General features: G+C 43.7%; 1 protein-coding gene across 2 annotated transcripts in view; it reads right to left on the bottom strand.

Moving 5' to 3' along the window:
• Gfod2 (glucose-fructose oxidoreductase domain containing 2) overlaps window positions 1–22,875 on the bottom strand; it is a 41,129-nt gene extending 18,254 nt beyond the window's left edge. For both annotated transcript variants that reach the window (XM_031341223.1, XM_031341222.1), the window contains exon 1: window positions 21,778–22,875. In XM_031341223.1, the coding sequence (XP_031197083.1) occupies window positions 21,778–21,784 (7 nt within the window). In that variant the 5' untranslated portion in view covers window positions 21,785–22,875. The remainder of the gene's footprint in view (window positions 1–21,777) is intronic.
• Between the last annotated feature and the right edge of the window lie 604 nt (window positions 22,876–23,479).

Genomic DNA, 23,479 nt, shown 5'->3' on the forward strand with positions numbered 1-23,479 from the left:
GCCAGCCTGGTCTACAGAGTGAGTTCCAGGACAGCCAGGGATACACAGAGAAACCCTTTCTCAAAAAACAAAACAAAACAAAACAAAAAACAAAACAAAAAGAAAAAAAAGAAAGAAAGAAAGGAAGAGAGAAAGAAAGAAAGAAAACAATGACATCATGAAATTTGCTGGCAAATGGATGGAACTAGAAAAGATCACCCTGCTTGAGGTAGCCCAGACCCAGAAAGACAAGCATGGTATGCACTCACCATAGGAAAACCTACAGAACTAACTAACCTGTAGCCATAGGGGCTCACAGAGGCTGAACTGCCACCCAGAGAGCATGCAGAGGACTAAGTCTCTGACTCTGTCGCCTGCCTTTGGGGCCTTTCCCCTAACCACAGCCCAATCTTACAGAGGCAATTTCTTTCCTTTTTTCTTTCTTTCTTTTTTTTTTTTTTTAAGATTTATTTATTTGTCATATGCGAGTACACTGTAGCTGTCTTCAGACACTCCAGAAGATCTCATTACAGATGGTTGTGAGCCACCATGTGGTTCCTGGGATTTGAACTCAGGACCTTTGGAAGAGTAGTCAGTGCTCTCAACTGTTGAGCCATCTCTCTAGCCCCAATTTCTTAATTGAGGTTCCCTTCTCTCAGTTTCCATCCTCAATAGAAGATGAGTCTAGTCTTACTGCAACTTGATATGCCAAGACTGGTTGATACCCATGGGAGGCCTCCCTTCTTCTGAAGAGAAAGGGAGAAGGAGTGGATGGGGAAGTAGGGAAGGGGAAAGGACTGGGAGAAGAAGGAAACTGTGGTTGGGATGTAAAGTAAATTAATTAATTAAAAAAAAAAAAGCAGTGAGAGCAGGAACTTAAGAAGGGCAGGAGCTTAGAGGCGAGAGCCGATGCAGAGGCCATGGAGGGGTGCTGCTTACTGGCTTGTTCCTCAAGGCTTGCTCAGCCTGATTTTAGAACTTAAAACCACCAGCCCAAGGCTGCAACCACCCACAATGGGCTGGACCCTCCCTCATTAATCACTAAGAAAAGCCCTACAGGCTTGCCCACAGCCCAGTCTCATAGAGGCAATTTCTTTCTTTCTTTCTTTTTTTTTAGAGGCAATTTCTTTTCCTTCCTTCCTTCCTTTCTTCCTTTCTTTCTTTCTCTCTCTTTCTTTTTTAAGATTTATTTATTATCATAGATAAGTACACTACAGTTGTCTTCAGATGCACCAGCACCAGAACAAGGCATCAGATCTCATTATAAGTGGTTGTGAGCCACCATGTGGTTGCTGGGATTTGAACTCAGGACCTTCAGAAGAGCAAGCAGTCAGTGCTCTTACCAGCCCTAGAGGCAATTTCTTAATTGAGGTTCCCTCCTCTCAGATGATTTTAGCATGTGTCAAGTTGGCATAAAAACAATTTGTACACGTGCACATACACATACAACTAAATATTTAAGCTATATTTTATATATTAAACACACACATATGTTTAACATTTATTATATAAATACATATATATATATATTAAAGGTAGTGGTAGCCCATGACTTTATTCCTTATCTCAAAAATAAATAAATAAAAAAGCTTAAAAAATATGTATATATGAAATAAAGTAGAGGGGCTGAAGAGATGGTTCAACAGTGAATAACACTGGTTGCTCTTCCAGTGAAACCAGATTCAATTCCTTGCACCCACATGGCAGCTCACAACCATCTATAGCTACAGTCCCAGGGTATCCAATGTCTTCAGCAGGCACTGTACACACATGGTGCACAGGCATACAGTCAGGCAAACATCTGTACATACATAATAATTTGGGGGAGATTTCAAGACAGGGTTTCTCTGTATGGCTGTTCTGGAACTCGCTCTGTAGGCCAGGCTGGCTTAAACTCACATAGATCCAACTGCCTCTGCCTCCCAAGTGCTGGGATTAAAGGCATTCGTCATCATCACTCGGTTAAATAATTTTTTAAAAGGTGGAAATCAGGGAAGATGACTGTGGCCTCACACAATGCCAGTTCACATACATAGACTAGGATAGGTGATGGCAGGAATACAGTGGCTGGAACAGACAAATACCAAGAGGCAGAAAGAGGATCCAAATCAACAAGGAGCTGCAGACCAACACCTCTCATGAGCATGGAAACAACCTCTCAAAATACTAGGTTAGGAGTGGTGGCTCATACCTTTAATCCCAGCAGTTGAGAGGCAGAGGCAAGTGGATCTCTGTGAGTTTGAGGCCACCCTGGTCTACAGAGTGAGTTCCAGGACAGCCAGGGCTACACAAAGAAACCCTGTCTCAAAAAACCAATAAATAAATAAATAAATAAATAAATAAAGGCAAAAAAAGCAAACCAAATCTAGTCATGGGTCAAAGGACAATGTACCCTGACCAAGACATCCAGGAGTGCCAGGGTGGTTCAGTCACTGCAATTCAAATATCTATAACCACTAGATACTTCACTAAATTGCATTGATTTGAAATGTGAGTTGAATCTTCTTTATTATTGTTTTGTTTTTGTTTTTTGAGACAGGGTTTCTCTGCGTAGTCCTGACTGTTCTAGAACGCAGCAGATCAGGCTGGACTTGAATTTAGAGATCCACTTGCCTCTGCCTCCTGTGCTGGGATTAGAAGCATGAGCCACTACCAGCAGGCCAACTCCTGGAATGTTTTTTTAAAGAAATAGAAATAGAGGGTCTGAGCCAGGCAGTGGTGGCGCACGCCTTTAATCCCAGCACTTGGGAGGCAGAAGCAGATGGATTTCTGAATTCGAGGCCAGCCTGGTCTACAGAGTGAGTTCCAGGACAGCCAGGGCTACACAGAGAAACCCTGTCTGGGAAAAAAAAAGAAAAGAAAAGAAATAGAGGGTCTGGAGTGGTTCAGCATTTAGGAGTTCTTGTTCTTATTGCTGGAAGAATACTTGAACATGTAACAACTTCCTGAAGTGCAATCAGACATTATCCATAGCCTCAAGGAACAGACAGGCATATAAGCAAATCTGTCTTAAGGTATGACACGGCATAGTGGCATACGCTCCTCGTCACAGGGCTCAAGAGGAGGCTTCAGGTGTTCAAGGAGGATCATGTGTACAAGGCCAGAGTGGCTACATATTAAATACAGCCTTGGGATATCAGAGATCCCTTCCCCACATACAATATGCTAAGTAGGTGCTTGTATGTAGCACAGGGAACACACCGCTAACTACAGGGCTGGGGGTGGCATGCAAATGGGAAGGCTTCTGGAGGAAATTTGGTAACAGTCCAGAACTAGTGAGAAAGACAAGTGATGATAAAGTCCCCTATCACATTCATGTCAAAGCCCCTCTTTTGTTTTTTTTTGTTTTTTTTTAAGATTTATTTAGCTGGATGGTGGTGGCGCACATCTTTAGTCCCAGCACTTGGGAGGCAGAAGCAGGCGGATTTCTAAGTTTGAGGCCTGTCTGGTCTACAGAGTGAGTTCCAGGACAACCAGGGTTATACAGAGAAACCCTGTCTTGAAAAAAAAACAAAAAACAAAAAACAAAAAACAAAAAAAAAAAAAAGGGAAGATTTATTTATTTTATGTACAGTACACTGTAGCTGTCTTCAGACGCATCAGAAGAAGGCATCAGATCCCATTATAGATGGTTGTGAGCCACCATGCGGTTGCTGGGAATTGTACTCAGGACTCCAGCCTTGTCAAGGCCCCTCTTAAATGACAGCTCACTTCTGCCTCTCAGGCCATTTTAGTCAGAGTATTTTTTCCTTCCGTCCGTCCTTCCTTCCTTCCTTCCCCACCCCTCTTTTAGACAAGATTCGAACTCCTGGCAATCAAGTGCCTCAGCTGCTTGTGTGCTGGAATTACAGGCATGAGTTTTATCACTCTTCTTCAGATGGGCTTACGTCCTCAGAAATCCTCCATTTCACAGAGCATCCATGACTGTGCTAGTTTATGGGTACTTAATCACCTCTTGTAGACTCTGGGTTAGCTGTACTTTTTGATAGCCAGTTAGATATTAGGACGAAAGGACACTGGGGTGGATCCATTTATTAGTCAATAGGTTGATTGTAAAGCCAAAGAGAAAAGGCAGGATTTGGTAAAACTGGGCAGAGACATGAAACCTGAGTCATATCTTTGGTCCTGAGAAGGGACATGGTATGCTGGACTGCCTGATCATTTACTGACAACTAATCCCAGCTCCAGAAGCCCCAGTTATGTCCATCTTTGGCTGCCAAGAATAGCTACGAAAACAGATCAGCACAAAAATCACAAATATTCTTAAAGTACTGAGGATTTTTGTTCATTTTGCCTTTTAGATTTTTTGTTTGTAAGTCAACTGCACAGTTCCCAAGCATGAACTTTACAGATGATGTAATTGCACTGTAATATCAAAGGGTTGGGCTAACCTGCAGGAAACCTTTTAAGATTACTACCCAGCAGAAGGCTTCCTGATGAAGAACAAGTACATCCCATCGCCCCCTCCAGCGTCAATCCAAAAGGGTTTCTCAATGACCCTCAGAAAAACTGTCTGCCCTTAGAAAACGTACCCAAAGTATGGGGACAATAGCCTCTTTGCCCAGTGCCACTCAGCCCTTGAGATTGTTTGGCTCTGCAATATTTTTTTTTATTAGTCTGTAATAAAATACCTGTCTTTTACACTACATTCTCTGCTTCATCTGAATTCTTACAATGGAGATCAAAAGGATCAAGGAGTAAAGGAGTGCAGACAGAGAGCTCAGTGGCAATACTGCTTGGCCAGTATCAGTATGATAGAAGCCTGAAAAATACTGTGTTTTAAGGTAGGCCTTACTACTCAAGATATCTGGGGCCACGAGAGAAGCACAAAGCCATCCTGTGGGATCATGAGAGAAATGACCAAATCATTCCCACTACCTCAGCTGACACTAAGCCAACTGCCAGGTATATGAGTGAGATTATGTTAGGCCATTGAGTTCCATTTGAACTGACTTAGACCCAACTACCCCAGTAAGCATGAGAAATAAACATCTGTCTTAAGTTCTTGAATTCTGAGGCTGTTTGTTGTACCTACTATACTTCTCTATGGACTTAACTCCTATAACCTTCATCGGGTCTGCCTCACCGTCCAGCCTCTTCTGGTCTGTCCACCTGGTTTATCAATAGCCTGACTGAAGTGGAAGTGGAGGCCCCATAGCTACACCAAGCAAGCTCTGTTCTTTCAAGACAGGGCCAAACTCTGTTCTTGCTGCACATCATACTTTCTAGTAGACAGCTTGAATTTCTCCTGTTTTTGTTTTTGTTTTTTGTTTTTGTTTTTGTTTTGGAGACTGAACTCAGAGCTTCAATACTTACAATAACTAAGTATTCTACTAACCTACATTTATTTTATTTTTGTAGTGCTAGGGATCCAATTCACGGCCTTATACATGCCAGGCAAGAACTGTCCCAGTAAATTACATCTGTAGTCTTTTTTTTTCCTTGATTTTTATAGATTTATTTTATGTGTATGAATGTTTTGCTGGCATGTATAAATGTGTACCAGGTGCATGCCTGGTTCCCACAGAGGTCAGAAGGAGGTAGATCCCCTGGAACTAGAGTTATAGATGATTTTGAAGTGCCATGTAGGTACTATGAATTGAACTTAGGTCCTCTGCAAGAACAGCCAGTGATCTTAACAGCTGAACCGTCTCTCTCTAGCCCTAGAGCAGTGATGGGTTCAATCTCGCATAAAGTAAAAGAGACAGTCCCAAAGTATGCACAGGACATGGAACACATGGAAATCTCATATATTTATAGTAGAGGTATAAAACAATACAATCACTTCAGAAATTGAGAGGGTTTGTTTTGTTTTTTTTTAATTTGTTTGTCCTGTAGATCAGACTGGCCTCCAACTCACAGAAATCTGCCTGCCTTTGCCTCCCTAGTGCTGAGGTTAAAGGTGTGAGCCACCACATCCAGCTTAATTGATAATTTTTGTTTGTTTGTTTGTTTGTTTTTTTCAAGACAGGGTTTCTCTGTGTAGCCCTGGCTGTCCTGGAACTCACTCTGTAGATCAGGCTGGCCTCGAACTCAGAAATCCACCTGCCTCTGCCTCCCAAGTGCTGGGATTAAAGGCGTGAGCTGCCAACCCCCGGCTTAATTGACAATTTTAAAGAATAAATTTATACATATATTAGTCCACCTATAGCATTTTTGTTCATAGATATTTACCTAAGAAATGAAAACCTATAGCCATTAAAAAATGTATACAAATGTTCACAACTAATCAAAACTGGAAACAAACACAAATGTTTATCAGTAGGAGAATGGAGAAGCAAATGATGGTGCTGCAACATAATGAAATATAGTAAAGCAGTAAATTAACTATAAACTGATTAACTATAAATACATACAACAATATGCACAGACCTTAAAAACATACTGACTGAAGTCCAGGCATACACACCTAATTCTATTTAAGTAGAATTAAATAGGATTGAAGAACAGATAGACAAACCATGACAGTCGCCCAGTTCCATGGGTGGTAGATGAAATTAGATTGAATTAATAACAAGAAAAAAAAAACACAAGGAAACAACCTATGGAGCTATGTAGCCATCTCTATGCCTTGAGATTCTATAGTTACATGGTGATACACACACAAACACACACACATATTAAAGCTCAGCAAATTGAAAAATTGAGATCTGTGTTTAACTGTAAACTGTATGTGAATTACTCCTTGATTTTCTTGGTTATATAGCTCAGACTAAACTCAAACTCACAATGGTCCTCCTGCCTCAGCTTTCTGGGTGTTGGGATTACAGGTATGGGGTACAGGAGAGTGAAAACTGGCACCACATAAGAATTAAACAAGTGAGACACAGTGGTGGGTACAGCAGGGGGACCGAGAGAGTTCAAGGTCAATCTGAGCTACAAGGTGAACCTCTCTAAAAGGCTCTAAAAGAGAAGGAAGGGAAAAAGAAGGGCGTTGATGACATATATGGGATACATTTATATATCTGTAATGCCAAATGAGAAAGGCACCACACCACCTACAACGTGGGGATGCACAGTATGAAAACTCTGATCTTCAGTCCAGGAAAGAAATAATCACAGCAGTTCCATGACATTAAAACACTAGACTCAAGCCAGCACAGTGGTGCACACCTTTATCCCCCCACCCGCTCCACACTAAGGGCTAGAGGAAGACCAATTTCTGTGAATTCCAGGCCAGCCTGGTCTACATAGTGAGACTGTCAAAAAAAAAAAAAAAAAGGTGGGGGGGAGGCGAAGTTGGGGAGATGGTTCAGTGGTTAAAGTTCTTGCCTTGCAATCTGAGGACCTGGACCTGAGTTCAGATCCCAGAATCCTCAAAGCTAGACTTGGCAGTACTATAATCCCAGAACTCTTACAGAGGGATAGGGGATAGAGACAGGAGAATCCTCAAAAGTTTGTCCCATTTTTAATAGTGAACAAGATACCTTGTTCTCAAGCAAGGTGGAAGACAAGAACAAACACTACTGGTTGGCCACTGACCTCCACATGTGCCATGGTACTCACATACACAAACATGCATGCACGCACACACACACGTGTGTGGTTGGGTTCCCTAGCCTACGTGAGTTCCAGATCAGTGAGAGATCCAAAACGTAAGGTAGAAGGCACTGGAGAAACGACCCCTATCCTACACACACTACTGGCTGGCTTCTAGTTTAGGAGGGGAGCCACTCTGAGGAGCACGTAGCTCACTGGTAGAACACATGCTCCTCCCCAAAAAGCTTCCCACTTCAAAGCAGTCCAAGCCTCCACACAATTGCATATCTTCAATATAAAATGGGTCTGAGATAGGTAAATCAAAAAAAGTGAAATGTTCTAAACCTTGAGCTGCAATTATGCACTACATAATACTACATATTCAGTTATCACGGATAAAAACCTAAACCTGCCTGATGCTTGTTCACACACAGTTAAAATATTGCTAAGCGCAGAGGTCGGTTCTCATGCTCATCCCACTTAATCTGTCTGCAACATCTGATGGACCGTCCCACCTTCCTTGGCACAGTTTTCTTTTCTCGGCTGCTAGAACACAAATGTCTCCTGATTTCTCTGGCTGCTCCTCAGACCCTTGCTAGTTTCTCCTGATAACCAACATAACTACCACAGCTCAGGCCCAGCCCATTTCTCTTTGCTGTTATATTAGCTTGGTGAGTCTACCAAGTCTCATGACTTTAAATACCATCTATTCCCTAGTGACTCCTAAAGTCATCTGCTGGATCCTTTCGGTTGAGGTCCAGACCAGTATAATCAACTACCTATCTAACATCTCCATTTGTATGTTTAATATGCATCTGAAACTTCAAACGTCCAGAACAAAACACTGATGTTTCTGTTCTCCCCACAGTGGCTTCATCACTTAAACTGGTAACACAAATGTTCCAATGACTTGAGCCAAAACCTTGGAGTTATCCTTGCTTCCTTCTCACACTTGACATCTGATCTATCAACACATCTTTTGCCAACTCTCTGTCTTCTGAATTCATCCTGAATCCAAGTGCTTTTCACTTTCTGTATCATTGCCTAAGTTCAAGAGACCACTATTCCTATCTACATTACTGCAATAGCCTAACTGGCTCCCAGCTTCCAATCTGTCTCCCCACACTGAACCCCTAATCTACTCATACAGCACCAAGAGTGACCTGATTAAAGTGTCATTCAGATCAAGTTACTTGGCCAAAGGCTTTCTCATGTGGAATAAGAACAAAATTCTTCCACTGACCTACAAAGCCCTACACGAACTGTCTGCACCCTCCTGCTGCCCACTTTATCTTCTGACCTTTTCCACCAAGACAGGCATGATGGTTCAATGCTGTACAAACCTCAACATGCTGTGTTTGCTCCTGTCTCACAACCATTATTACACCTGAGATGCGCTCTACTAGATAGAAATCCATGTCTCCCTCTCCCTTTCAGGGCTCTCTCAGATATATTCTTTTTTTCTATTATTTCTTTAGAACTAGGGAAATTGGCCCTAAAGCCTCATATGTGACAGGCCATTTCCTAGGATTTTAAACACAGTCCCTTAAGAACAGGCCCGTGGTTAATACTGCTGCTGCTGCTGTTTTACCTGCCAATCTGCTAGAATTTATGCCCCCTAAGTTGGGGGTGAGTGGTTGAGAGGGTCTATTTTTTTCCAATGTTTTATCACTGATGCCTAGTATATAATAAATGTTTAATATTTTCTGAAGGGCTGGAGACATGGCTCAGTGGTTAATAGCACTGACTGCTCTTTTAGAGGTCCTGAATTCAATTCCCAGCAACCACATGGTGGCTCACAACCATCTGTAATAGGACCTGATACCCTCTTCTGGTGTGTCAAAGACAACTACAGTATACTCATATAAATAAAATAAATCTTAAAATTTTTTTTCTGAAAAAAAAAAAAGGAAAGAAAGACTTCAGACCTTGTTCCTACATAATCAAGAAACCAAGATACATTTATTGAGCTAATAAAAACTGTATTCAGATGGGTTGGAGAAATGGCTCACTGGTTAAAAGCTCTTGCAGAGGGCATGGTTCAACTCCCAGCATCCTCTCTGTAGTTTACAGCTAGCTGTCTGTAACTCCAGTTCCAGGGAATCTGACAATGCCCTCTTTTGACCTTCTAGGGCATCAGGCATGTACATGGTGGACATACATACATTCATGCAAAATATTTGCACACATAAAATGAATAAATGTAGTCAGATGTGATGTTGTATACCTTTAATCCCAGTACTCAGTAAACAAAGGCAAGAGGATCTTTCTGAGTTCAAGTGGCTAGCTGGGGTTACTGGTTCAAAACAAATAAATCAACAGCAAACAACCCAAATTAAAAAAAAAAAATCTAAAAACAACATATATAGAGATGGACATGGTAATTCATCCCTGTAATCATAGTACCTGAGAAGCTGAGACAGGAGGATTTTGAGAACTAGGCCAACCTAGGCTACATATTGAGACCCTATCTAAAATTAAAGACAAAGAGAAGAAAAGCTATAAATAATTTAGTAGGGCCTTGGGATGTATCCAGGTGTAATTAATAGACCTCTAGCTACGAAATCTGTTATGAGGCTGATACTCAGTTGGTAGTACCTGAGTAGCATTTGTGAAACATTGGTTTGATTTCTACAAACACTGCAGGTAGGTGTGGTGGATTAATCCTAGAATTTATGAGGTGGAGACACAAGAATCAGAAATTCAAAGTCACCCTTGCCAACACAACCAGTTTTAGGTCAGCCTGGATCCCGTGAGATCCTGCTTTAGAAGAGGGAGAGAGGGAGAGGGGAAAGGAGGAGGGAGAGAAAGACACTGTTCCAAGGGTCATGCAATTCTGGGAAAGAGATGAGGAAAGAGATTTCCAGTTAGGCATGGAAGTTCATGCCTGTACCCTAAACACTCAGTGACACAATAAATCTTTGTCTCATGCAAAACAAGGGAGATGGCTCAGTCTGTAAAGTGTCTGCTGTGAAGAGACCTGTGCTTAGACTCCCAACACGAATGTAAAAAGATGGGGAAGGGGGTCCCAGTAAGCCTCTTTGCTAAGACCAGGGCTGAGGAACCAGAGGCAGGAAGAGTCTTGTGGCTTACTGGCTGGCTCGTCTAGCCAAATTTGGGAAATGCAGGTTCAGTGAGAGACCTTGTCTTAAAAAAAAAAAAAATGTAGAGAATGCATGAGAAGGACACCTGTTATCAAACTCTGGCCTGCGCGCGTGTGCACGCACACACAGACACACACACAGACACACACAGACACACACAGACACACACACACACACACACATGTCATTAGCTTGCGGCTTGAGTAGGTACTGGCTCAGGAAAACAAGCCCCAGAGGCCCGGGAGGAGGAGCTGCCACTGCAGCTTTGAAGGAGTCGAGGCTACAGAATGTTTAGTAAGGGAATGAACATGAATGGATGTGAGAATGAATTAAGTCAGGCCAGAGCCCATGAGGATGCGCCTATTTTCTTCTGTGTCTTTCTGATTTTAGATAAATGATTATTTTTACATCTTAAGTGTGTAAGCTCAGTGATAAGTATGACGGCTCAGTTGCTAACAGTGCTTGTCGTCAAGCCTGACAACCTGAGTGCAAACCCTGGGGCCCACGTGGCCAAAGGAGAGAACTGACTATAACAGTCTTCTGACCTTCACATAAAAATGTGGCATGTGGTCTACAGAGTGAGTTCCAGGACAGCCAGGGCTATACAGAGAAACCCTGTCTCGAAAAACCAAAAAAAAAAAAAAAAAAAAAAAAAAAAAAAAAAAAAAAAAAGTGTAAACTGCCTAAAGTATAATCTCACTTAAAAAAATACTGTGAAATTCTCACCCTAAGGAATGTCATGATTTAATATCCAGTCCAAAAAAAAAAAAATCTTCAGCAAAGTATAATTCTTGAGGATAGTAAAAGAGATTAAAAAGAGAGAGCTCTATAAGGGCAAATGTATAGCTCACTGTTACATGTGATGACCCTGAATTCCATCCTCAGTACTAACACAAACAAATGGGAGAATAAAAAAACACAAAATATATAAAGGCTAGCTTGTATAAAAGCTAAATGATAAGTAAAAAACTTATCATTTTTTTAAAAAACTAGGCACCTGTTGGGTACCGTCTGATTTAGCCACAGTCACATGGCAAAATTTAATTAGGGATGTACTTCTGACTTGTCCTCTAGCCTTTCTTATAACCCATTTGATGTCCAGAATTGAGCCAGTATGACAGACAGGCCAAAAAGACTTAAACTGTAGGATTGAACCCCCCCAAAAAGACAATCACACCTCATTATCAGTGCTTGGGCCAGGGAAAAACACAAGCCAAGGGACTGGCTATAGTATGGCTATGGTCCCAAGTCCCTGACAGACAACTGGTACTTAGTCTGAAATGCTAACATGAATGCCTTCAGAGAGATGGGAGAATGCTTTTTCACCAGCAATTATGTTCTGTCTGAAAACCAAGAGATGAAGCTAGGCATGGCGATGTACAATCATAATACCAGCCCTTGGGAGGCTGAGGCAAGAGCTTCAGGCCAGTCTTCACCACACAGCAAAACTAGACTCTATTAAAAAATGAAGTCAGGTATGGGTGCACACCTTTAATCCCAGCATTTGGGAGTCAAAGGCAGGCAGATGTTTTTGAGTTCAAGACTAGCCAGGGCAACACAGAGACCCTGCCTCAAAAACAAAACAAAACAAAATAACAACAAAAACAGAGGCTGGTGAGATGGCTCAAGGCTTGATGTCATTTGTTTCCAAGAGAGACAATCTAAGTTCAGTCTCTGGGACTTACATGGTGGAAAGAAAAGACATATAAGTTGTCCTCTCCTCTAACCATAACAATGTACACAGACAGACAGGCTCTCTCTTTGTCTCTGTCTCTGTCTTTTACACACATACATAGACAGGCTCTCTCTCTGTCTCTGTCTCTTACACACACACACACACACACACACACACACACACACACACACACACACACACACACACACACCAGAAAAGCGAAGGGGAAGGGAGGGAAAAGGAAGGAGTGGAAAAGAATGGAAAATGGAAGGAAGGGAGAGTAGGAAGCAGGTATTGAGTCTTACCAATCTGTTCCTACAAATATTGTTTATCTGAACAGTGCCTTCACAGACTCTGTGCATGGTCACATATTTCTGTCTTCCCACTGGGAGCAAACCCAAAAACAGGACAAAGAGATGTTATCACTTGGCTCCGCTAACTGACAGGGCAGTCAACTTTCTGGGCAGCCAACATGGGATCAGAGCAGAGGCACCAGCTCTCCACTCCATTCATCTGCATACAGGACCAATGACTAGCCTGATGACCTATTTATTCTCAGCACAAGTACCCTATGTACAAAAGGCCAGCTAATTGGGTCATAAAGGAGAAGTAAGTGTTAACACCCACAGATACATTTGGTTTGCTATTGGGTTGCAGAGCTTTAGCGGTAATAGGAAAGCATTCTCTGCCAGCCCTATCAGATCACCACTGGGTTTTGTTTCTTTCATGTTACATTTATTTATTTACTGTGCACATTTGTGGAGGGCAGAGAACAACTTGTAGGAGTTAGCATGTAGATAATATGTAGACACTATGAATGTAAACTCAGACTGTTAGAGTCTTCTAACTGGTTCTTTAAAATAATAATAAGCTGGGCATGGTGGCACATGACTGTAATCCCAGCACTCAGGAGACAAAGGCAGGAGAAGTGCCAAGAGTAAGAGACCAGGTGGGACTACATACCAACCATCTATCAGACCAGCCTGGGCAAAAGTAAGATCCTGTCTTAAAGCACGCGCACGCACGCACACACACACACCACATTACACACATACCACACACACACATTACCCACCTGCACTACCCCCCCCACAACACACACATACCATACATACATACATACATACACCCCCCCACACACTATACACACACCAGATACACATACTACACACACATACCAAAGACACACACACCACACACACACATACCCACACACACCACTAATACACACTACACACACACCACAGACACGCACACACCACACCACAACATACTACACACACATTACACACACACACATTACCCACCCAAACCATACGCCCACACTCACACACACCACACATACGTACACACACCCACACACACACTACTTACCCCACACACATACCCTACAACCTGGCCCACACCTATAATTCCAGCTGTCAGGACATGGAGCCAATTATAGCAAAAGTTCATCAAATGCTGGTTACATAACAAATATGAGAGCAGCCTGAGTAACAAGGGCACTTCCTTGAAAACAAAACAACAAAAATCAGAGAGAGAAAGAGAAAACAAACCAACTTTCCTCTGATATTGTTTCAATGGTGGGCACCAGACTGACACCCACCTTTTCTCACCAAGCAATTTAATTTAATCCCTCAATTTTATCATGACTTCAATAAAAACCATCCCTAATTTCCAACCTCCCACCCTGACCCAAGCAGCTGCAGCTCCACCTCAGGCTCCATTCTTCTAAGGGTCTACTGGAAATTCCCACTGGCTGAGAACCAGCTTTCTCCAACCGGAATTCCTCCTTCCCTCAAGCCTGAAGCTCCTCCCGTGCCCCACCTCACCCCTGCCAACAGACCGTCGCCAGAGTTCTTTCCTCATTCATTTCCTACCATTTGTAATCACAAGGAGTCAGGCATTGTGCCAGGACCTGGGCACACAGGAGTGATTCAGGCAGGCCATGTCCATTTCTTGCTTGTCCCTAGCTGAACAGAGACTGGTGTGGGACCTGGGAACTGGACTGTGACAAGCCATGTGGTAACAAACATGGTTTTTCCTTAAGGCATGGAGGTCAAACCTTCCAACAACGCACTTGACTCAGTATGTCACATGGTCTGGCTTTACCTGTGGTGCCAAGAACAGGTGAGTTTTTCCTTAAGAGGCTTTTCAAAGGAAAAACTATTGACTTAGCCTTAAGGCTTTCTCCTTCTTGTTTGCTTTTGGTTTTGAGACAAAATCTCAATATATAGTCTTGGCAGGCCTGGAGCTTACCATATGTATGAGGCTGGCCTTGAACTCTTGCCTCAGAGATCAGCCTCAGCATCCCAACTGCTGGAATTACAGGCATGAACCACCATGCCCCCTTGTGGTACCCTTGTGTGCAGAAATCTGCTCGGTAGGGCTGGCAGAGTGGCTCAATGGGTGAGGATATTCACCCCTAGTCGTACAGATCTGAGCTGAATTCCCCAGAACCAACATGGTAGGAGAGAAGTGTCAGTTTCTTTCTTTCTTTCTTTCTTTCTTTCTTTCTTTCTTTCTTTCTTTCTTTCTTTCTTTTTTTGTTTGTTTGGTTTTTTCGAGACGGTTTCTCTCTGTAGCCCCGGCTATCCTGGTACTCACTCTGTAGACCAGGCTGGCCTCGAACTCGGAAATCCGCCCGCCTCTGCCTCCCAAGTGCTAGGATTAAAGGCGTGCGCCACCACCGGCCTGGCGAAGTGTCAGTTTCTAAAGGCTATCTGTGGTGCCCATTGGCACACGTCAGGGCACACTGGCCTCCAGGCCCTCTCCACTCTTCAAACCCACCCCACTGCTAACTGTCAGCTCCCGGGCTTCCCCTCCCCAGCTTCTCATTCTCTCAGAACCCTACTTACTATCCAGCCATGCTCACTCTCTGTCTTCCTTCCTCTCTTGACCTCCTCTCTCTTGGTCTCCTTTGCCTGAACTCCCCTATTCCTCCTCTCTTACACTCGCCTGCCTCTTCTCTCTTGGTCAAGCCCAGTCAGCTGGCCATGTTGAAGCGACTACTTTCCCTCCCTGATTGGACTCTCCCGGTGCCTCTAGCTGTACTCTCTCTCATTTCTTCCTTTCAACCATACCTTGGAGTGGTCATGTCCTCAGCTTATACATCTGGTGCTGAAACCTTCAATTTATACAAAAAGCAAATTCCCACACATTGTTCTCTGACTTCCACACTTGCAATGTGGCAAGCATATGCCCAGAAACATGCATCTGTATCTGTACACACAAATGAAGTAAATAAGCACAAAAAAGTCTACTTACTAGTGGACCATAACTATGGTTAGCTCTATCTTCCTCTAGCTGTTAACTGTGGGATGGAGACAAATGTCGCCTCTCTCTCTCTCTTTCTCTGGCCACACCACCCTTTTCTCTTTTGTTGTTGTGTAATGAAGGGGCCAGATGTAAAATACAGGTTATATACAGGATGTGCCTAACTGAAAACACTCTAAACAGCCTGTGTGCTGACTTGTTTTATGAGAACTTGACACAAGTTTGAGAGATGTGAACCTTAACAGAGAAAATACTCCTTAAGATCAGGCTGCATAGGCCGGGTGGTGGTGACACATGCCTTTAATCCCAGTACTTGGAAGGCAGAGACAGGCAGACTTCTGAGTTCAAGACCAGCCTGGTCAACAGAGTGAGTTCCAGGACAGCCAGGGCTACACAGAGAAACCCTATCTCCAAAAACAAAACAAAACAAAAAAGAAAAGACCAGGTTGTAGGCAAACCTATAGGGCATTTTCTTAATCAGTGACTGATAGTGGGAGGAGCCAGTCCATTGTGGTGGTCCTGGGTTCTATAAAAAAGCAGGCTGAGCAAGCCAGTAAGCAGCACCTTCCATGGCCTACCTCTGCATCAGCTTCCTCTCTAGGTTCCTGCCCTGTTTGAGTTCCTGTCCTGACTGCCTTCCATGATGAACAGTGATGTGGAAGCATAAACCAAATAAATCCTTTCCTCCCCAAGTTGTTTTTGGTGACAGTGTTTCATCACAGCAATAGTGACCCTACCTAAGACAGCAGGATCAAGATCAAGCCCAGCAAGATGGCTCAGTGGGTAAACCAGAGCTTGCTCTATACCTGATGACCTGTCAATTCATAGAGCCCACATAAAGGTAGGAGAGAGCCGACTCCAAAAAGCTGACTTCCACATGTGTGTGCCCATACAGGAACATCACACACACACACACACACACATCACCTCTAAATGTTTAAATACAACAAATTATTTTGAAAGTAACATCATATAAGGAGATAATAAATTATTTACTCCACTGCCCCCATATACAAGCTGGGTCTCCTGGACACTTCACACAGGGATATAAATGCAAAAGGCTGAAAGGAAACAGGAAGTACATTTAACCCCTTCTCTCAGACAATCACAGGATACCTAGCAGGTCAGCTGTACCTACAGCTTGGCAAAGCCACGCCCAAATGGGCTTCCCTCAGAGATAGCCATTTCCTAGCAAGTGCCACCACTGGGCTGCAGAAACCACTAAGCACTCTGCTTTGCATTGCAGTCTACCACTAAGAACCAATGAGATGGTGGGGTGGTATAGTTCAGAAGTAAGGCACTTGCCTGGTATGTACAATGTTCAGTATTCCCAAAGACAAAACAACCAAATGATGAAACACCAAACATAAGATCTGATCTGGGTAATTGGTGGCACACAGCTTTGAACCGAGCTTGGGAGGCAGAGGCAGGCAGATCTCTGTGAGTTCAAAACCAGATTGGTCTACAAAGTGAGTTCTAGAACAGCCAAGAGTGTAAAAAAAAAACCAAAATTAAAAAAAAAAAAGTCAGGCCGGGCAGTGGTGGTGCACGCCTTTAATCCCAGCACCTGGGAGGCAGAGGCAGGCGGATTTCTGAGTTCGAGAAACAATGTCTTGAAAAACCATTAAAAAAAAAAAAAAGATCTCAGGTCAGGGGCTGGTGAGATGGCTCAGCCCGCTCTTCCAAAGGTCCTGTGTTCCAACCCCAGCAACCATATGGTGGCTCACAACCATCCCTAATGAGATCTGATGCCCTCTTCTGGTATGCCTGAAGACAGCTACAGTGTATTTAGATATAATAATAAATCTTTGTGCCGGGGAGCGTGGGGGTGGGGGGTGGGGTGAGGAGGGTAGGGTGGGGTGGGGGTAGGGGGGCCAGAGGGAGCAAAGGTCCTCAATTCAATTCCCAGCAACCACATGATGGCTCACAACCATCTGTACAGCTACAGTGTACTCATATACATAAAATAAATAAATACATCTTTAACAAAATCTTAGAATCTGTCCAAAAAAAAAAACCAAAAAACAAAAAACCCTACCCTAGAACTCAGGAATATCCACCTGTCTCTGCTTCCCAAACACTGGGATTAAAGGCGTGAGATTCAAGGCCAGGCCTAGCTGATTCTTATTTTATAAACAACTCACCCCTGTATCTCAGATTCATTTTATCGGATGGCACCAAATGCCTTTTTTATTTCTCATATAGAAAAACCAGAAAGTCAGTTCAGTGAAAGTACATCTGTTAGCATTACTGGTTTATCTGGTAAGGGTTCCCTGCAGTTGACCTGTCAAACACTAGTGATTATTTTATTGCAGGTCAGGCTTGATAGCTGCTCTCACTTACCCTGAAAATAGAGTGGGTGCTAAGCAACTATTTGTCAAAGGTTTCATTGTCATAGTAACTTAGAAAAACCTGGACAGTCTCTTGTAAGTCCACACTGCTCTGAAAAAAAGTATCTAGTTGTAGAACTCAGGAAAAGAAAATGTGCACAAACCCCTGAAACACAATGCAGCCATATCAAAGCAGTACATAGTCCAACAAAGTCTTGGTAGTTAAGAATATTTATTGCTATGGCAAACGACCTGGGTTCAGACCCCAGCACCTATATCACAACTCACAGCTGTCTATAACCCCAGTACCAGGAGATCTGACACCCTCTTCTGGCTTCCATGGACACCAGGCACACATACATGTAGGCAAACACACACACACACACACACACACACACACACACACAAAGTTTTTTTGTTTGTCTGTTTTTTGTTTCTTTTTTTGGAGACAGGATTTCTCTGTATAGCTCTGGCTGTCCTGGACTCACTCTGTAGACCAGGCTGGCCTCGAACTCAGAAATCCACCTGCCTCTGCCTCCCAAGTGCTGGGATTAAAGGCGTGCACCACCACTGCCTGGCTCACATACAGTTTTAAAAAAGGTTATTTTGCAAAGTTTCTAACTATTGAGCCATCTCTCTAGCTCCAAAATTTAAAAATGTTATGTGTATGGGAGTTTTGCCTACATGAACATCTGTGCTATGTGTGTGCACCCATGGAGGCCAGAAGAGGATGTTGGATTCTCTAAAACTATATTACAAATGGTTGTGAGTTGCCATGTAGGTGCTGGGAATCAGACCTGGGTCCTTTGGAAGAGCAGTCAGTCGTCTTAACCACTGAGCCATTTCTCTAGCCTTCCAAAATAAATCTTTTTTAAAAACTCATACTTGGGGCTAGACCATGGCTTAGCAGTTGAGAGCATTTGTTATTCCCAGAACTATCCATAAATCCAATTCCAAGGGTTCTGAAACTCTCTTTAGTCTCCAATGGCACCAGGCATGCTCCTGCATGCAAAATTTAATATAAAATTAAAAAATAAGCCAGGCAGTCTCCAAAAACTAACTAACTAAACAAACAAATAAGTAATAAATAAAATCGTACTTAGGTATGAGGCAGGAGGATACCTAAAAAAACTCCAGGCTGGCTTGGGCCACAGAGTGAGATCCTGGCTCAAAAACTCATGTGTATTATGTTTTCACTGAGACAGGTTCTCAACCATGTATGTAATAGTGTCTGTCCCAGAACTTTAAATTTATGAAAATCTGTCTGCCTCTTACTCCCAAGTGCTGCGATTAAAGGTGTATGCCACCACGCCTGGCTGCATATGTTTTTTTGAGACAAAACCTCGCTCTGAGCCAGGCAGTGGTGGCACATGCCTTTAATCCCAGCATTTGGGAGGCAGAGGCAGGCGGATTTCTGAGTTTGAGGCCAGCCTGGTCTACAGAGTGAGTTCTAGGACAGTCAGGGCTACACAGACAAACCCTGTCTCGAAAAACCGAAAAGAAAAGAAAAGAAAACAAAAGAAAAAAACAACCTCATTCTGAGATATATATTACTACAGAAATCATATATCTGAATTGTCTAGGGTTTGTTGATGTTGGATGCTTGTTTTTTTTACTCTTGGTTTTTACCACTAAGACCGGGCTGGCCTCAAATGTTCACAAATCTTGCCAGTAGCTCCTGAATGCTAGGCTTGGAGGCATGTGCTACCACCTGGCCTTTGTACATTTTATTTACTTTAAAATTTTTGTTTTAGATTAATTTTAAGTTGTGTTTTGTCTGCATGTGTGTGTATATACTGCATAGAGGCCCGGTGTCTTAAGAGGCCACAAAAGAATGCCAGACTCCCTGGGATTAAATTTATGGGTGGTTGTGAGCCCCACGTGAGGGCAGGGAAACCAACCTACCCTCTGCAAGAGCATCAAGTGTTCTTAACCACTGAGCCATCGTCTCTCTACACTGCCCCCTTCTTTGTATTTTGAGACTGGCCCAGAACTTGCCATCTTCCTGCTTCTACCTCCTGGGTGCTAGGATTATAGGCATTTATCAACCTCACCCAGCTTGAATTTCTTTACACACAGACACACACACAGGCCACAGAAGTGGCTGATCAGGTAAAAGTACCTCTGCCAAGCCTGTCACCCAAGCTTTACCCCCAGGATCCACATGGTAGGTCTAGATGTACCCTGACCTCCATATTCATATATACAAAATAAATTAATAAGATGTAAAAAGTTGGGCTGGAGAGATGGCTCAGTGGGTAAGTGCACCAACTGCTCTTCTAAAGGTCCTGAGTTCAAATCCCAGCAACCACATGGTGGCTCACAACCACCCGTAATGAGATCTGATGCCGTCTTCTGGTGCATCTGAAATCACCTACAGTGTACTTATGTATAATAATAAATAAATCTTTAAAAGAAAAAAAGATGTAAAAAGTATTTTTAATGGAAGATTACAGATGTAGACCAATTAATACAGTGCATGCCTAGCATACTCAAGGCCCTGGGTTCAATTCTCAGTGCCTTATAAAACTAGACATGGTAGTGCATTCTCAACACTTGGAAGGCAGAGGCAGGATGGTCAGAAGTTCAGGGTCATCTTTAGCTACATGGTAAGTTTGAAGCCAAATCTCAATAAATAAACTGATAAATTAAAGGATTAGACCCAGACCAATAATTTCATAGGGAAAGTGAGACAAACACATAGTAAGAGTACAATCCTTACAACAGAATTTTCATCTCCAAAATATGGACTCTACCAAAAGAACTACCTACAAAATCTCCACTTCTTGGCTCCAAAACATGTTTTAAATTCACAGCCCTAAAGAACTAACTTTCTCCATCTCTGTAAAATGGGTGTCCTGCAGCTCATGCGTTCTCTGATGGGATGTTTCAGAAGGAAGTGAGTTCCCTTATCACAAAGGGATCTAGCTTCCCCTACTCAAAGACAAACATCTTCTCCTTACCACTTCATATCATAATAACGTTGTGCTGCCTTCTTCTTCTAGTTTAAGGGCGTTTCTTTCAACTGAAAGATCTCCCATTAAGAAGTCTTTGTGCCCACAGATCATAAAGGCAGTGCTGCGGCTGGGTTTTCACTTCTTCCTCATGTATTCTGTCCTTAGCATGATACTGGGAACAATGAACATAAACCTCCTTGCTGTCTACCCAATGCAATTTTATACCTTTACATTTCTATCCTGTTCTTTAGATTCTGAGGCAGTCTGGAAGCCAAACTGTTCCCATGCCCATCTCTCCAGGCATGTCTTTCCTCACCAGGGGTGTAATAAAGCTGTGACAGGAACACCTCACCTCATCTTTTGTTTCCACAAGTCCATCCGTTTTTGTTTTTTTTTTTTTCCCTGAGCTACAAAAGTAGGCCATGGCCAACCGGGACTCCGCACTCAGGGCTGGCAGGGTAGACCAAATGCTTCTAGGATGTTCCTTTTTCAAGCTTTTACCTGAACACCAGTTTCTTATATATTTTCTGCCTCAAGTGCAATCTCATTTTTCAAGAGCATGAGCCAGCTAGTAAGGCGATGAGTCCTTTGTCTGAAGTTTCCACACCTCACAAATCCTCATCCACGGAGAGCCCATTCTCACTCAGGTAATGGGGTGGTCTGCTCCGCCATGGGAGGGGTAGCCTAGGGTTTCAACTCTATACTGGGATGGGTTAGGTTCAAGACCCTACAGGATCCAAAATTCTGCGTCCAAATCTGCAGGTCCTATCTCTGAGGTGGAGAAAACGAACCTCGGAGCGACCTCGTACTCAATGCAATGCACACACTGGCATTTAGCACAGGCGCCCTCCAGCCAGGGCCCCACGTATACTCGCTTCCAACCACAGGAGCAGGGCGGCGGCAGAGGCCGGGCCAGCGCCCGCTCCCGGCCGCGCCATGCCCGCCTTCACCCTCACCCGCCGCCGGCTGCTTCTCACCTGGCATGCTGGCATCGCCCGCCCCAGAGCTGCACGCGAGACTATGGATCCGGACGGGTTTCGGAGGCCGTCCGTCTGCCCGGAGGGAGGCTGGTGCGGATGCGCGCGCGCCGGGATCCAGAGAACCGATACCGGGAACACGCTGCCTGGTTTCTTAGGAACAGGGGTCTCTGGTACGGAGGGGCGGGGCGGCAGGAGGACTGCGCATGCTCTGTGACGGGGGGCGGACCCGCGGGAGGCGGGGCCGGGATGAAGAGCTGCGCATGCTCGCGCCCTGGGGGTTAGTGCTTGGGAAACTTGCAAGGGAGCCTGTTGCTGTCAAGTTCTCAGTGATGGCTGTTGTGGGTGCTAGGGCGCTTCCAGCTTCGGACGCTCTCGGATTTGCCAACCGGCGTCAAGAGTGTAGATGCTTTAGAGTTTTTTCCTGGAATGAATGAAGGTCTCGACCACGACCTATGTTTGTAGAAGCACAGGTATCTCCAACTGGTCGGATTTCTTGACAGGAAAAGAGTGGCTTTCCTGTTTGCTCAGGTGTCTGGTCTCTTTCTCTGGGTGTTCTTTAGCTGTTCTCTGAATGCTGGTTCTCTTTTAGGCCGTGAACTCAAGTTCCCTTGACCTCCTTATGGAACCTGTGTGCTCTCAAAGAAATACATTTTGTAATGAGATTAGCCTTAGTTTTCCAGTGAAGACGGTTGACTTTAGTGTGAAATTGGCTCTGTAGAATGTGACTTTTTTTTTCCTGTGTGGGAAGACTCTCTTGGTTACTTCTTAGTTGCAAAAAGGGAAGCTCCAGGTCCTCATCGCACAGCAGGCTGGAGTGATAGAATATGCCTGCTGACCTGAGGCGGGTTCTGTGACCCTTTATCAGTTGTAGGACTTGCCACCATTACCACTTTGTCTCTACCCCTGGCAACTTCCAGAGTGAAACAAAATCTTAATTTTGAATCCTCTTCTTTAAATAGGCCTTTGTCTCCTGTCCATTAGGGACAAAGGATCAGAGTTAAAAAATAAAAAGTGGGCCGGGCAGTGGTGGTGCACGCCTTTAATTCCAGCACTTGGGAGGCAGAGGCAGGCGGATTTCTGAGTTCGAGACCCGCCTAGTCTACAGAGTGAGTTCCAGGACAGCCAGGGCTACACAGAGAAACCCTGCATCAAAAAACCAAAAACCAAACCAAACCAAACCAAACAAACAACAACAACAAAAAAAAACAAAAACAAAAACAAAAAAAAACAGGGAGAAGGGCTGGAGAGATGGCTCAGCGATTAAGAGCACTGACTGCTCTTCCAAAGGTCCTGAGTTCAAATCCCAGCAACCACATGATGGCTCAAAACCATTTGTTTTTTTTGTTTGTTTGTTTGTTTGTTTGTTTTTTTAGCGGTGAAAATAATTTTAATTTATTTAGTCATGCCTGGGGAAAGGGGGGAAGAAGCCAGTGTCATACTGTGATATATAATGAGCCTGAAGTATAGGCCACCTTTGAGGGGAGGCTGTTAAAAGAACTGGCTTGACACCTGTGGGGTGTGGCCCGGCAGGTTCTAGTGGAGGTCCTAGGTGGAGACTCAGCCTAGGCCACACTATTTCTATCCAATGTCATCTGTCCTGGGACCTAGGTATTCAAACATGGACCCTGAGGTTTGTGGAATGCATCCACCATTTGGTGAGTTTGGTGCAGCCAGGAGTCTGAAAGGGAAGGGGCATTTG

Source organism: Mastomys coucha, unplaced genomic scaffold (assembly GCF_008632895.1).
Source record: "Mastomys coucha isolate ucsf_1 unplaced genomic scaffold, UCSF_Mcou_1 pScaffold22, whole genome shotgun sequence".
Classification (NCBI taxonomy): Eukaryota; Metazoa; Chordata; class Mammalia; order Rodentia; family Muridae; genus Mastomys; species Mastomys coucha.